Genomic DNA, 13,303 nt, shown 5'->3' on the forward strand with positions numbered 1-13,303 from the left:
ACCTGCTAAACTACTTCGAGACCTACGCCACCTCCACCAGGCTACCTGAATGCAAAGAACATATGCGGTTACTAAATATATACGTAGCGTAGATGCAAATTGTCAACGAAAAGAGCCTATGCGTATTAAAAAAACACTAATATTAACTATTTTAAAAGAAGCAGATGGCGCGTAAGAGATATTTGCATAAGATGAAAAAAAATACTTTTCTCATGCAATAATTATTTGCTGCAATGGGAAAAGGTTTTACTGTATTAGTAAGGTGGTTGATGGTGATTCTGATTCGCATTTTCACTGAAAAGAAAATGGGAGCAGAGGTCACCTATCCCCATCACAAATTGATAAATACTGCCACCAGAAAATGACAAAGGGTCTTCAGAAGACCCCAATGCTCAATCGATAGACACGTGCACCAATAACTTCTTACAACGTGCGCCGAGATATGTAGATTCACTTTCAGCTTTGGTATGTGTTGTGTTAAAAACGAGTGCTCGGAATTTTAATTGAAGATAAAGTCAAATAGGGAGGCTGCCCATGGCAACGCAGTGGGAAGAGCTGAATGCCGTTTGTTACACTGGCAAGTGCAGATGCTTGACGAGCTTAGCTCTCATTGTTAATAACCTGACTTCACCAATAAAGATGCTGCAGGAGATTGGTATAGAGATCCCGTTGCACAATTGAATAGATCTAGTAGCTACTGGCGAAATCGAGGGTTGACCATGGAGTGAAAACACAGAGAGGACAGCGGGTTCTGCACCACTATCGCTGATGCTATTCCTTCTCTTGGGATCCACCAGACTTTGTCAAAAATCATAATGTGCATTTGTCCCCCCCCCCCCCTCCGGGGGTACTGACCACCCTCTCTCTCTGGCTCGTGGACTAATAGGGGTGAACCAAATAGCATCTCAAATTCGAATGCTGATAAACACAACAAATCCGATGACCATTGGCAAAGCAAATGACTGCCTCTCTCCCATCCCTCTCCTGTCGCTGCCTCACTGCTCTCACCTGACTACATCTCTGTCTCATCTGGAGCATTCTCTTCTCTCATCTCCCAAATCTATCGATATCTCTTCTGTCATCTGACGAGGATTTTTCATGCATTGAAAGAGGTGGTCGGTGGGGGGGAGCAAAGATGATTTCTGCTTGGGTGTGCCCCAATTGGGCCCGCACCCCCACCCCCACCACGACCCCCACCACGACCACCACCACGACCACCACCACTGTGCGTGCCGGACGCTGCGTTGGTTTAGCGACGAGGGACACGCCGGGCTGCGGCGCGTGTCTCGTGAATGCTCCGTCTCTTTAACAGGGACACGCGCCAACGGATTTACCCGAAAGCAAAAATGCCATAAAATGTAAGAGTGTTATTTTAATTTAGTTTGTTTCGCGGTCAATCGACAGTGTCCGAGTGCGCACTCCATCATCGTTAGGAGTGCAGTATTGGATTAATTTAAAGCACCATATGCCGCGTAATTGGAAAAAGTGCTGACGATGCAGAGAAAAATCCGACGCCGGTAAATGCGCGCTCGGCCCGTCGCCATCTCTGCTGTGTCCGTCCCACTGCCGGGCGGTGGCGCAGCGTACGGCGCACGGCCCCGCCGTTACAGCGGCGTCGTAATCCGGAGGAAATCCGATAGAGGAACATGGGGAGGCGCTCTCCAAATGACAGCGCCGAACGAACACGCGCACGCACGCACACGCGCGCGCACGCACCCGCGCACGCACGCACCCGCGCACGCACGAACGCACACGGCCCACCATCGGCCCACTCGCTCTGGCTCGGTTTCGGTATTCCACAAACGCCACTCATTGTCGCCGCGCACATGAAGACACTTGTCTTCCGTGCGCCACGTGCCACCCCGGATGCGCCGCTTGTTGTCGGGGGCTTTGTTTAAATGTTCCGAACCATGACCGACACGACGTGGAGAACGCCTTCTTCGCCCAGCAGCGGCTGACAAAGAGCTGTACGTCGTTATGTTTCATTATTATTCCGCACGACCCTCTCTGTGACGGCGCGGCTTAAACATTCTGCGCGTCAGCCAAGGCGCGGCTTTGGATTTTGAGACGGAGCGAAAACCAGCGGCCAATTTGCATACGATTACAGGCGGTGCTGTGCGACATTTATCAGTCCCGCTACGCGTGAAAAATTCGCTCCCTTGACCGTTGTGTTTTTGTCTCGTGCATGGGAGTGCTGTTAACACAGCCCGCTGCAGGCAAACTCCCACAACGATTGCTAAGAATCACAAGTCACCGAATTGGCCGATGGATGTGTCGACACACATCGTCGATTGTAAATGTTGTGGCTTTGCTCTCTTGACGAAAGGGGCCCTACATTATTGTTATTATTGAAGCCAGTAGAGAAAGCCTCCTTGCCATGCAACATGAAAATAAGAGGCGGCTGTCATTGCTATCATACTCCGCTCACGATACTCCGGGCACTGAACGTGATCTGCTTTTAAGGCAATAAAATGTACTGTGCGGTTTACTTTATTATTCACGATTTTCCGGCGAAATTGTTTATTTAATAGGAGCACGAATTGAAAAGTTAGAGCGATTTTAAATGAACCGTGGAGTCTGTCTTCTGTATTGGGTACTCCCATCTCCTCGCTGTCGCTATCTGTGACGCAAATGTCCTCCGCCAATTCAATGCAACGTTTCTTTGTTGTACGGAAAATCCCGTGTAGCCAGTTACCCAGCTAGTTTCGGTTACAATGGGCAGCAGCAGCCACGAACAACAGAGTTGCCGTTGGGGTAGACAGGAGCCCAGCCAGCATGCAGCCAGGAAACTCGAGGCGTGGATTATTTTTGGTAGCCGTATGAGCATTGTAATTGATAGCTCAACATGAAATCAATCCAAGACAATTTTAATTCCACACAAGCGGCTGGGACGCACCGTGGCGGCGTGGGCGATGAGCGTGAATTGGGGGCGCAAGGCGGCTCCTCCTCCTGCTGCTGCTGCTCCCCCCATAGACGCTGACCTACATTCCCCAGCAGCCCCCACTCCCCCCCCCCCACGGACCCCAGCGAGAACGCAGTCGACACACGCGGCTGAGACATGGGCAGCGAGCGGCGGCAGGCACTGCTGCCCCCGTGCCGTCTGCTCGTGGCGGGCAGCCTGACCACGGCATGGGAGGTATATTGGCGGTGTGTGTTTGTGTCTCTCCGCGACCTTCTGCGTGATGGGTGTATTGTTGGTGATGATTTGGTGTGTCTGGTGGTGATAATGGTATGGTGGTGATGAGTACGTGATTGGTAATGATGGTGATATGATGGTGATATGATGCTGATGACTATTGTGATGATGAGTGCAGTGATAATTATGAGTGCTGTGATGATGATGATTATATGATGGTGATGAGTGGTATGTGATGATGAGTGTTGTGATTGTGTGGGGTTACATGATGTCAATTTTATGATGGTGATAAGTGTTATGAGGATGATATTATAATGATGAATATACTGTAGGTGATGAATTGGTGTGGTGATGATTATGGTGAGTGTTGTGTTGATTGAGATATGGTGGTGATGAGTACGTGATTGAAGATGATCGTGATATGCTGCTGATGACTAATTGTGATGATGAGTGCAGTGATCATTATGAGTGCTGTGATACTGATGATTAAATGATGGTGATGAGTGTTATGTGATGATGAGCATTCTCATTGTGTGGGGTTACATGATGCCAATTATATGATGGTGATAAGTGTGGTGACATTGATGTGTGGGAATGATGACAATATCTTGTGTGACGGTGACAGTGATATGTGGTGATTATGGGAGTGTGGCGATAATTGACTGCGGTGGTGATGACTTGCAGCGATGGTGTGTGGTGATGCTTATGACTAATAACATACTGTGTGTTGATAATTGTCATTTGTGATGTTCATGAGTACAGCCTTTGTGATGATCATACGCAGTGTGAACGATTTATGATAATAGAGTGCGTGATGATGACCGTAACAACTTTTTGTCGTGTTTATGATGAACGTCGATGAGTGCGGTTATGATGATGATGACGATACGCTGCGTGATGACACTGGTACTTTGAACATGTCAACTGGCGCGTGGTTTTGTACAACATTGACCGGGCTGCCATCGGAGTGGCCACGCGCGGGGAAGCTCTCTCTGCGCCCCGCGTTCCGTGCGCCTCGTCACGAACACCGTGTCGATTCGGGCTGCAGGGTGGCGCAGTGGTGACACTCGCCCCTCGCAGCAAGAAGAGCCTGGGTTCGATTCCCGACTCGGGCACCGATCTGTTGTCGAGTTTGTATGCCGCCCTCGGACCTGTTCCGCAGACTGTGTGTGGGAGTGTTTGGAGTTTGTAAGTTCTCCCCTGTTTAGCACGATTATCTTTGGGATTCTCCAGTTTCCTCCCATAGCTAAAAAGAAACCCGACCAATGCACCGTAACTGGTATTGGCTAAAACATCCCCAATGCTGAAAAAATTCCTGCAAACTTACTCGTAGACGATTCCACACGGCAACATGGCTTCCTAGCGTGGAAACTTGGCAGGACCCTCCTGAATGAAAAGTCTTGAGACTCATCTGGGCTTTGTTGTGTGAACAAGCGTAACGATATTCACGTTATTCTAATTCCATTTCTTAGCATGTCCCAGCTGTACAACTTTAATTGCCGTTGCTGTCTGTCACCGCCACCTTAATGGCATCTCCACCGTGAGATGTGAAATGCAGTGTGCCCGCGGGCCTCCGTGCCCCTGCAACACAGCGGTCAGCGCTGGGTGTTGCCCAGGGCCAAGCCCCCACGCATTAGCATTTGTAAGGCCAATAATCCGCTAATCCCCTCGCGTCTCTTTATTTTTAGTTTTGTTTTTCCGCCGATGTCGAGATTTCCCGGGTAATCTGCGGCGGCCAGAGATGGGGGTCGCGCCGGAGACGAGTGTGGAATATGTGCCCCCCTCTGGGGTGGCTTTTGAAGACATTTCCACCTCGCGTAGAGGGGGAGCCTCCGTGGTGCAATGGTTGGTGCACGGGACGTGCAATTCGGAGGTCGCCGATTCTGATCGATATCCCGGTTTCAGCTGTTGAAACACTCGGGGCAAGGTTGCTACCCGCTCCCCGCCCCCCGCCCCCATCGCCTCCGTCTACCCAGCAGCATAAATCGTTCCACTACAGTTGGTCGATGGGTAGGTCGCGTGTGGTCGGGTAAAATGTGGGTACTTCCGCCTCTTGCAATGTGCCTCGCCAGAGGGGCAAGAGGGCCTCTGTGAACCTGCCCCAAGTGGAGGCCCTTCCGCCAGCAGTGGCGTGAGCAGGAAACTGCAGGGCTGCGCCTTGACCCTCTGTCCTTGCTTATGCGGAGTGACAACCGCCCTGTCGAGCTGACCACATCTCCGCCCCTCTCCCACCCTCCCCCACCACTACCCCAGGAGTGGTTATTTATCTTCCACACGCACCGTAAATGCCACGCTTAGGTAAATGAGCAGATTTACAAGAGGGGGGAAGAGAAGTGCTGCTGGCTCGCGCAGAGCGCCATGAATCTGGCAGCACGAGTGGCAAGTAAAATATGTATTTCTCTGCATATCTGTATCTGAATCGATCCTGGGCTTCTCCCCTCCACAACTTCACCAATCCACATTGACCAACGCGGTCGAGCATGGTCCAATAACCCTCATGACCGACACGCCATGGGGAGAGGCCTTTAATTCGCCGATTGACACAAAGCACTTTAAATTAACCACCGGTGTCGTCATCGATGTCATGTTATCCAGCCGTGGATGGAGAACGGCATCTTAGTCGTGTATGCTTTATGCAATAAATAATTATAATTAGCGCGCTCAAATGCACTTTGGCGAAAGTGTGTCTCCTTGTGAACGCCACTTTTGACGTGACTCACATTGCGTTAGCAGGCGTCGTGTGGCTGTTGCTGGCTCGAGCGTCGTGCAGCAGCTAAACCTGTTTGGCAGTCGTTTGAGGACACGAAATGCAACGCGTTCATCAATAAAAACGCCGCCGCCTTAAAAAAAATAAACGTAATCGCCAACGTTGCACGCAGTGGCCAATATTCATGGCACATGATTAGCGAGGCCCGCGGACACAAGAGTTGGAGGTCACGCTACCCACCACCGTGGAGTCTGATGGGGACAGTCATCTTCTGCTGCCTGAGACTCGCCCATCCCTCCCGGCCGCCCTCCCGCATCAGATACCGCGTCCGGCCTTGCGGCTCGGATTCCTGGCGGCATTCCTGACCGGTAACAGTGGCCCGCGTTGTGAAACCTCGCGCGGCCTGCCGCCCCTTGTTTGACCCTCCGGTGTTGGGCGAGCGAGCGACCCGCCGTGCCGTGCGGGTCGCCCTGCGGGCTCGTCGATCGCACTTCTCCGCGCTGGTCGGTGCGGGTTGGTTACTAAAGGTGTGGGGAGCAGTTCAGATGTCACCCGTCACTGATTGTAGCCGCGGCTGGGAGTGAAGCTCAGGTGGCTGTTGTCGCAGCACGCTGTGCAGATGTTGTATCAATCCGCTGCTGGATGAGCACCACCTCCCCCCCCCCCCCCCCCCATGGCATGCGGGAGCTATTTTGACGATAGTTGTCCATGAGTTAGTGAGGGCGAGGATCGCAGGTGTGGGGGGCACAGCATTTCATAACTTTGGATTTTGCTGCACTTCTCTGTGCTGCGCTAAATGTAGCCCCGTGGCCTGTACCACCTGTGATGCATGGTGGCCGCCCAGGTCATGGTGACTGTTCCCATATCCAGGCGTACCACTGCTTAGCTTCCGATATTTGATGAGAATCAGTCGCATTCTTGGTGATTTGGTCATGGGTTACTTGCTAAATACGAACTGATGTCCTTTATCCAGAAACGCTTCGGCGAGTCTCACGACTCTCTCGTACGGGAGGGTCCTGCGTTGCGACGTTTGGCCAATCCAATTTTAAAAGTGATTGTCGCGTGGGATGAAACTGACGTGCCAGGAGGAAAGTCGCCAAGCGGCACTCAAAGCTCTGCACAGGCAGATTCAGTCCACTCCTCCGCGGTCGTCCCCGCATGATGCCAGCTCAGCCGGCACTAGCAGAAGAGGCAAGAGAGAGGGCCCTGTTATCTACCTTTATGGAGCGAATCTCCATAAAAACGACGCGATAAAACATTATTATTCAACTGAGGAACAGCTGACCACGCAGCCTTGCGTAAAACAACACACACTGGCGAGCGAAGATGATGAAGGCTGTTGGGATTGTTGTGGGCAGCTGCTTGGAAAGATCGTGGCCGATTGCTACTTCTGGCGCAGTCGGTTGATGTTGATGGTGGCTTTGTCGTGGGGATGGCGAAAGTGCCGGTTGTCTGCAAAACAGAATGCAATCAACATTTGTCGCTGGGGGTGGCTGCACTGCGGGCTATTTCGTCCGGGTGTGGGTGTTTGTCATTTCAGACTGCGATGAGCGCATGATGCGGTTATTGCAGTGATTACACGCGTGTGCCCACTCATTATGACGCAGCGGTGTCTGGTTTTAGCTCTCTCGCTGATCTAAACAAGGAAGACCTGGCGCGGATCATTTATAAAAGGGCGAAAAGCAGGACCCTTACAAATATCACAGGGCAACACCTCCGGCACTTATGGACAGACACAAAAGGGAAGGGGGCCTTTGCGTACTGTTTAGCGCACTGGACTTGCAATCCAGAGGTCACCGGTCCAACCTCTTTGGTGCCGCCAGGAGCCCATAGCTTAGACAGAATGCTCTTGCCAACAACACCAGTTAACCCAGCAACAGCTTTCCTTCAACAAGACTGACTGCCGATGAGACCCAGAAAGTCCCCCCCACCCCCCCCCCAAAAAAAAAACCCCACCACAATCCACACAAAGTCTGCTGGATAATATTGCTCTGTGTGGCCAGTTGGCCGATGGACACATTTATTCGTGTTATTGTTCACGTTGGAAACACGGCGTGGAGCTCTGCTCCTGGTGATTTCTCCGGCTCACTGCCGATATTCACAAACCACTTGGCCTCTTCCATTGTCTGCCAGACGGCCCCCCCCCCATTCCCCCCGCCTTGCCCCGCCCCCACTTTCCACTTCCACCCCCCGCCCTTTGTGCGAGGTGAGCGTCGCCACATTTAAACTTCCGACAGCGCGCAGCGATTTCCCTGCGCGCGAGCTCAGCTGCTTCCCCCGTCCCTCGCAGCTGCGCGAGTGGCGTTTGAGCGCAGAATCCGGGGTCCGGGATTTCCTCCCACCCCCCACCCACCCCCCACCCACCCCTCCACCTCCCCCCCTACCACCTCCCCCCCCACACATCTACCCCCCCCACACTCCCGACCCACCCCTTGTCCCATCGCGTTGACGTATTTTGCCCAGTGGGACAGCCGAGCCGTGATCGGACGGGAGGGTTGGAGTCCAAGTTCAAGTTTGTTTGTTTGTTTGGTTTCACCGGGGTGAGGACTCGACGGACCGGCATAGGAGCCTCGCTTGCAAGAGCGACCCGGGGGCGTTGGCCCGCCAGCAGGGGGCGACGATCGATGTTCAGTGGAATCCCCGAGTGAGTCACTTGAGTGGAAGAGCAGCAGCGCTCTGGCGAGAGCTGCACGCTCCGAAATCGCGTGCAATGCTCATCGGCCCCGGCCGCTTTCCAACTGTTCACGAACTCTCTCTCCCCCTCATTGCGTTTTAAAATCCACTTTGTGGCGCGTCGGAAAAGCGCGCTAATTGTCTCGCTAATTGGCTCGCCGTGAACTCTTCTCTCGCGCGCGCACGCGGCTCACACTCCTGCTGGAGACGTTGGGCGCGGAAGCTGCGAACGTCGGGCGGACGTCGAAACCAGGGGGTGCCGGAAAGCGTCTGGCGGGAGGAGAGAAGGGGGCCTTCTTTGCGGCGTGGCCTCTGTGCCGTAGTCAACTCCCTCTCCATATATGGCACATTCCACAGTCCATTTCCTCGCATGCTGGGGGGCCTCGCAGAGGGCTGGCTCACTCGCGAGCGCTTCTCCGGGGTGGCTTTGCTCGTGAGATATAGAGGTACGTGTGTGTGCGCGCGTGTGTGCGCGCGTGTTTTTTAATGAGAGGAGGTGGTGGTGGGGGGGGGGAGTTCTTGCGCAATGAGTCACGGCTCCAGGGTGTGCCCGCGGTTCTCCGCTCCCAGACACGGCGAGCGTGTGCGTGCGTGCGAGCGCGTGCGCGCGTGCACCAATGCGGCGCAGATGTTGTGACTTGGGCTCTGGGAGAGGAAACTCGCTCGCTCCGCCGCGCCTGGTGGCGGCTGCGAGCGAGAGACAATCCCAGACAGTGGTGATGCACGATCGCGAGCCGGCGTGTGGCGACAGATTCCGGGGTTGAAGGAAACCTGTTGTGCCGCCCGTGTTCGAGAGGCTGCTGCGGGTGGGGGGTGATTACGCGCTGCTGCTGCTGCTGCTGCTCTTCCGCGGAGCTGCCGCCTGCGCCGCCAGCAGTTTGACGAGAGTTGCCCGGGAGCCTCGGGGGGTTGGTGGGTAATCGCACGACGACGACGACGCCAACAAAATACTCGGTCGACAAAGTTGCATGTGAAACTTGTTGCGGGCGTATCTGAAGCGCCCGCTTTGCAAATTGGTCGTCGGGACACGGTGACCCAATTCTGGCTGCGGGTCGGCGCTGACACCAACGGCGGCACTGACAGCAGCAGCAGCAGTGGCAGCCAGCGGCGTGTAGCACTCCTAAAGGGCGCAGTGTGGGAAATTTGCCCCACTTTGCGAAAAGAGGTCGTCGCGTGCGATCGCGCTGAGAGCGGCGCGCCGAGCTCCGAGCGAGCTGGACAGCCCTCCTCCTCGTCGCGCTCACTCTCCCCGCGCGCCTGTTTCCGCGCAGAGCCGTCGTTTCGGGGGCTCGCGTGGCCCACGCCCTCGCGGCCGCAGCACGAGGCTCTCGCGGGATCCCCGGACGGCGCCGCCGAGAACGGAGGCGGCGAAACGCTTCTCCGCCACGCCGGCCGGCCCGTGGCGGAGGCATGCGGCGCTGGCGGGCAGCGCTCGGCCACGGACACGGTCAAGCTGCGGGCGCCGCTGAACGAGCGACTTTCGGACTCCATGGACGCGCGCGGCCCCTGCGACGGCCACGGGGGCAGGAGGCGGGCTAGCGTCGTGGGCGGCCTCGACCACGCGGACGGCTGCGCCCGCGGAGATGCCGCGGGGAGGGCGGCCCCCACATTGGCGGACGCCTGGAGGGTCAGGCAAGAGCGGGCGGCTGTGGGTGGCCACGCGGAGAGCTGGCAGGAGCAGCACTATCGGAGAGCGCCAGGCCCAAGAACGCAGGTTAGCGTATTCGCGTGCCGAGTGCAGTATCGCCTCGTTATTCACGAACTTGCTAGCTGCGCTGCGAGAGAAAGGAAGTGATGAGATAAAGTGATGAGATTAATTTAAAATCATTTATTTTAAAGGTAGGTTTTCGTAGGCCAATGTCATTAACAGCGAAATTTGGTTTTCAAGAGTATCTCTGGAACGCATCACTCGTGAATAGCGAGGGAATACTGCATACACATGTCCACTCACAGCCATGGGGCACCACCACCGCCACCAGCATGCTCTCATGGACAATCGTGTTATACTGCGGGCTTCATATCTCACTGCATAGTTTCTAGGCTGCCAGTAGCTTGGAGTGGGCACATGACAAGCAACCACAGCCACATGGAGAGGTATTATTCTCGATGTGGCGTCCCGGGTGTGGAACATCACATCTGGACAGATCCGGCTGAAATTCAGCCCAGGTGACACCGCCGCCACAATTTGACGGGCGCGGTGAACTACCCAGGGCTCATGTTCCCACTTTGTGCACAAACTCAACAGCAGTGGTGTGTTTTTAGTTCCGCCGTGCGTTTTTTCGTTGTTGTAAATGTGCACTCGCGTTCGTTCGCGCGGCAGGAATTCCAGTTAAAATTTTAATTGTGAGCGCAGGTCCTCGTGAAACTGTCGCGGGGCGGCTGACGCGTAACCTGGGCGCCGTGTGGCAGCATTCTAGTGATTTATTTACTTTGCCAATGGCTGCTGCGCTGGGCTTAGTTTCAGCCGGGTCCGTCTGGGGCTGGCGATCAGGTACAAATATTTCTCGCCGCTCGACACACCACGTCCAGTATTGCCTCCTGTCACTATGGCCGTGGTTACGTGTCACGTGCCAGGTCGCCGGTTGACCGGTTGACCGGCAACCTAGAAAATATTCGGTGAGAGGCTAAGCCGTCGGTCCTGCGTGAAGGAGGCAAAGCAGCGGAGGTTTTGAACGGCCATGCAGAAGTGACCGTGCACTTGTGGCACGTTCGTCACGCGGCATTTGGTTGGTCATCCCCCGTTTGACGCTGTCCTTTCATTTGCCGTTAGCGTCAGCATCGTCTGCGTAGACAAACTATTTGGTGGTGGTGCTGCTGCTGCCTTGCTGGTGGTGCACAAGCACAAATATATTTAAAAAAACACCGCAATACATTCGACAATAACATTGTGGCCTTAAAAATGAAAAAAATTGGTGACGTTTTGGGCAAATGGCCCTTTACGTGCCAAAGAAGAATGTCCATTGCCCCCGAAACTTCGATTTTGAAGTCCACAGTGTTGTTGACGAATGTGTAGAGTTTGTTTTTAGTTCTGTGTGTACAGCTCATTTAGGCTCATTTATTTCTAACCAGAGTCCTCATTTCTGCGGTTTGGCCTCTTGAGGCCTGAGGAATTGCAGTTAATCACCATCGTGAACACATTGCACTCAGGGCCGCCTCGAACAAGGCCCTGTTTGTCTTGAAGTTGCGTGAATTAAACAAATAATAAGCGGAGTACCTCGTGACTTTATAAAGAGCGTGTGAAAGAATTTTAAGAAAATCACGGATTTAAAAAGCGTGGTTTTTATGAATGATACGTTAGTCAGTGGCCTGCGGGTTGCTGCCTGGGCATAATGGTTAACGCACACGAGACTAGGAATGTTCCATCGCACGACTCTCCCGCAGTTGAAACGGTGGGGCAATCTTCTTCAATCCGCCCCCATCCCCCTCCGGGACCCCGCTTCGGTCTACGTGCAGCCCGAATGGGCACAACTACAATTAGTTGATCGCTATTAGGTCACGTGCGATGGGGTAAAGTGTGGGTACTCCTCCCACTTCTTTTTAAGATGGTCTGACCAGCGTGGAAGAGTCACAAAATAACCCCACGAGTGGAGCTCTCGAGAGGTGCTGCTTCGAGCGGAGGCCCTTTCCCCGGCAGTGCTGTGAGCAAGCAGTTGCAGGGGGGCTGCACCTTGACCTGTTCTTGTTGCTTGCATGTCAAAACATGGGTCCTGCTTTCTGAGATTGTGCTCGATGGCCGAGTAAGTCCCCATCGCTGGGCTGACGGGTCGCGGCTCAATCTCTGACAGATCGTGGTTCAATCTCTGACGGGTTGTGGCTCAATCTCTGACGAGTCGTGGTTCAAACTCTGACGGGTCGCGGCTCAATCTCTGACGGGTCGTGGCTCAAACTCTGACGGGTCATGGCTCAATCTCTGACGGGTCGTGGCTCAAACTCTGACGGGTCGCGGCTCAATCTCTGACGGGTCGTGGCTCAAACTCTGACGGGTCGTGGCTCAATCTCTGACGGGTCGTGGCTCAATCTCTGACGGGTCGTGGCTCAATCTCTGACGGGTCGTGGCTCAATCTCTGACGGGTCGTGGCTCAATCTCTGATGGGTCGTGGCTCAAACTCTGACGGGTCGTGGCTCAATCTCTGATGGGTCGTGGCTCAATCTCTGACGGGTCGTGGCTCAAACTCTGACGGGTCGTGGCTCAATCTCTGATGGGTCGTGGCTCAATCTCTGACGGGTTGTGGCTCAATCTCTGACGGGTCGTGGCTCAAACTCTGACGGGTCGTGGCTCAATCTCTGACGGGTCGTGGCTCAATCTCTGACGAGTCGTGGCTCAATCTCTGACGGGTCGTGGCTCAATCTCTGACGGGTCGTGGCTCAATCTCTGACGGGTCGTGGTTCAATCTCTGACGGGTCGTGGTTCAATCTCTGATGGGTCGCGGCTCAATCTCTGTGGCGCAGGCCCAGGTGGTGGAGGAGGACATGCGGGAGAATGGAGAGATGCCGCCGGTGCTGGCGCTGGCGCACGCGCCCATCGTAAGTGGAGTAGTCTCGGTTACCGCCGCGTTTCGTGTTAGTTGGGAGCTGCCACCGCCACTACCACCGCCACCACCACCGCCGTCACCATCACTATCACCACCACCAATGCCGACGCCACCACCGTCGCCGCCGTTACCATCACTACCACCAACACCACCACCATCATTGTTACCACCCCGACCACCACCGCTACTACCGCTACCGTCACCACTTCAACACGTAGGCTTTCGCGACCAATATTGTTCATAGTAAAAGTTTTT

General features: G+C 54.5%; 1 protein-coding gene across 4 annotated transcripts in view; it reads left to right on the forward strand.

The window, feature by feature from the left end:
* LOC144732288 (kinesin-like protein KIFC3) overlaps positions 1-13,303 on the forward strand; it is a 48,530-nt gene that overhangs the window by 12,998 nt on the left and 22,229 nt on the right. For 3 of the 4 annotated variants that reach the window (XM_078613732.1, XM_078613731.1, XM_078613733.1), the window contains exons 4-5: positions 9,788-10,230; positions 12,966-13,040. In XM_078613732.1, the coding sequence (XP_078469858.1) occupies positions 9,788-10,230; positions 12,966-13,040 (518 nt within the window). The remainder of the gene's footprint in view (positions 1-9,787; positions 10,231-12,965; positions 13,041-13,303) is intronic. The other variant, XM_078613734.1, reaches the window with a different exon arrangement.

Source organism: Lampetra planeri, chromosome 42 (assembly GCF_965212315.1).
Source record: "Lampetra planeri chromosome 42, kcLamPlan1.2.h2, whole genome shotgun sequence".
NCBI lineage: Eukaryota > Metazoa > Chordata > Hyperoartia > Petromyzontiformes > Petromyzontidae > Lampetra > Lampetra planeri.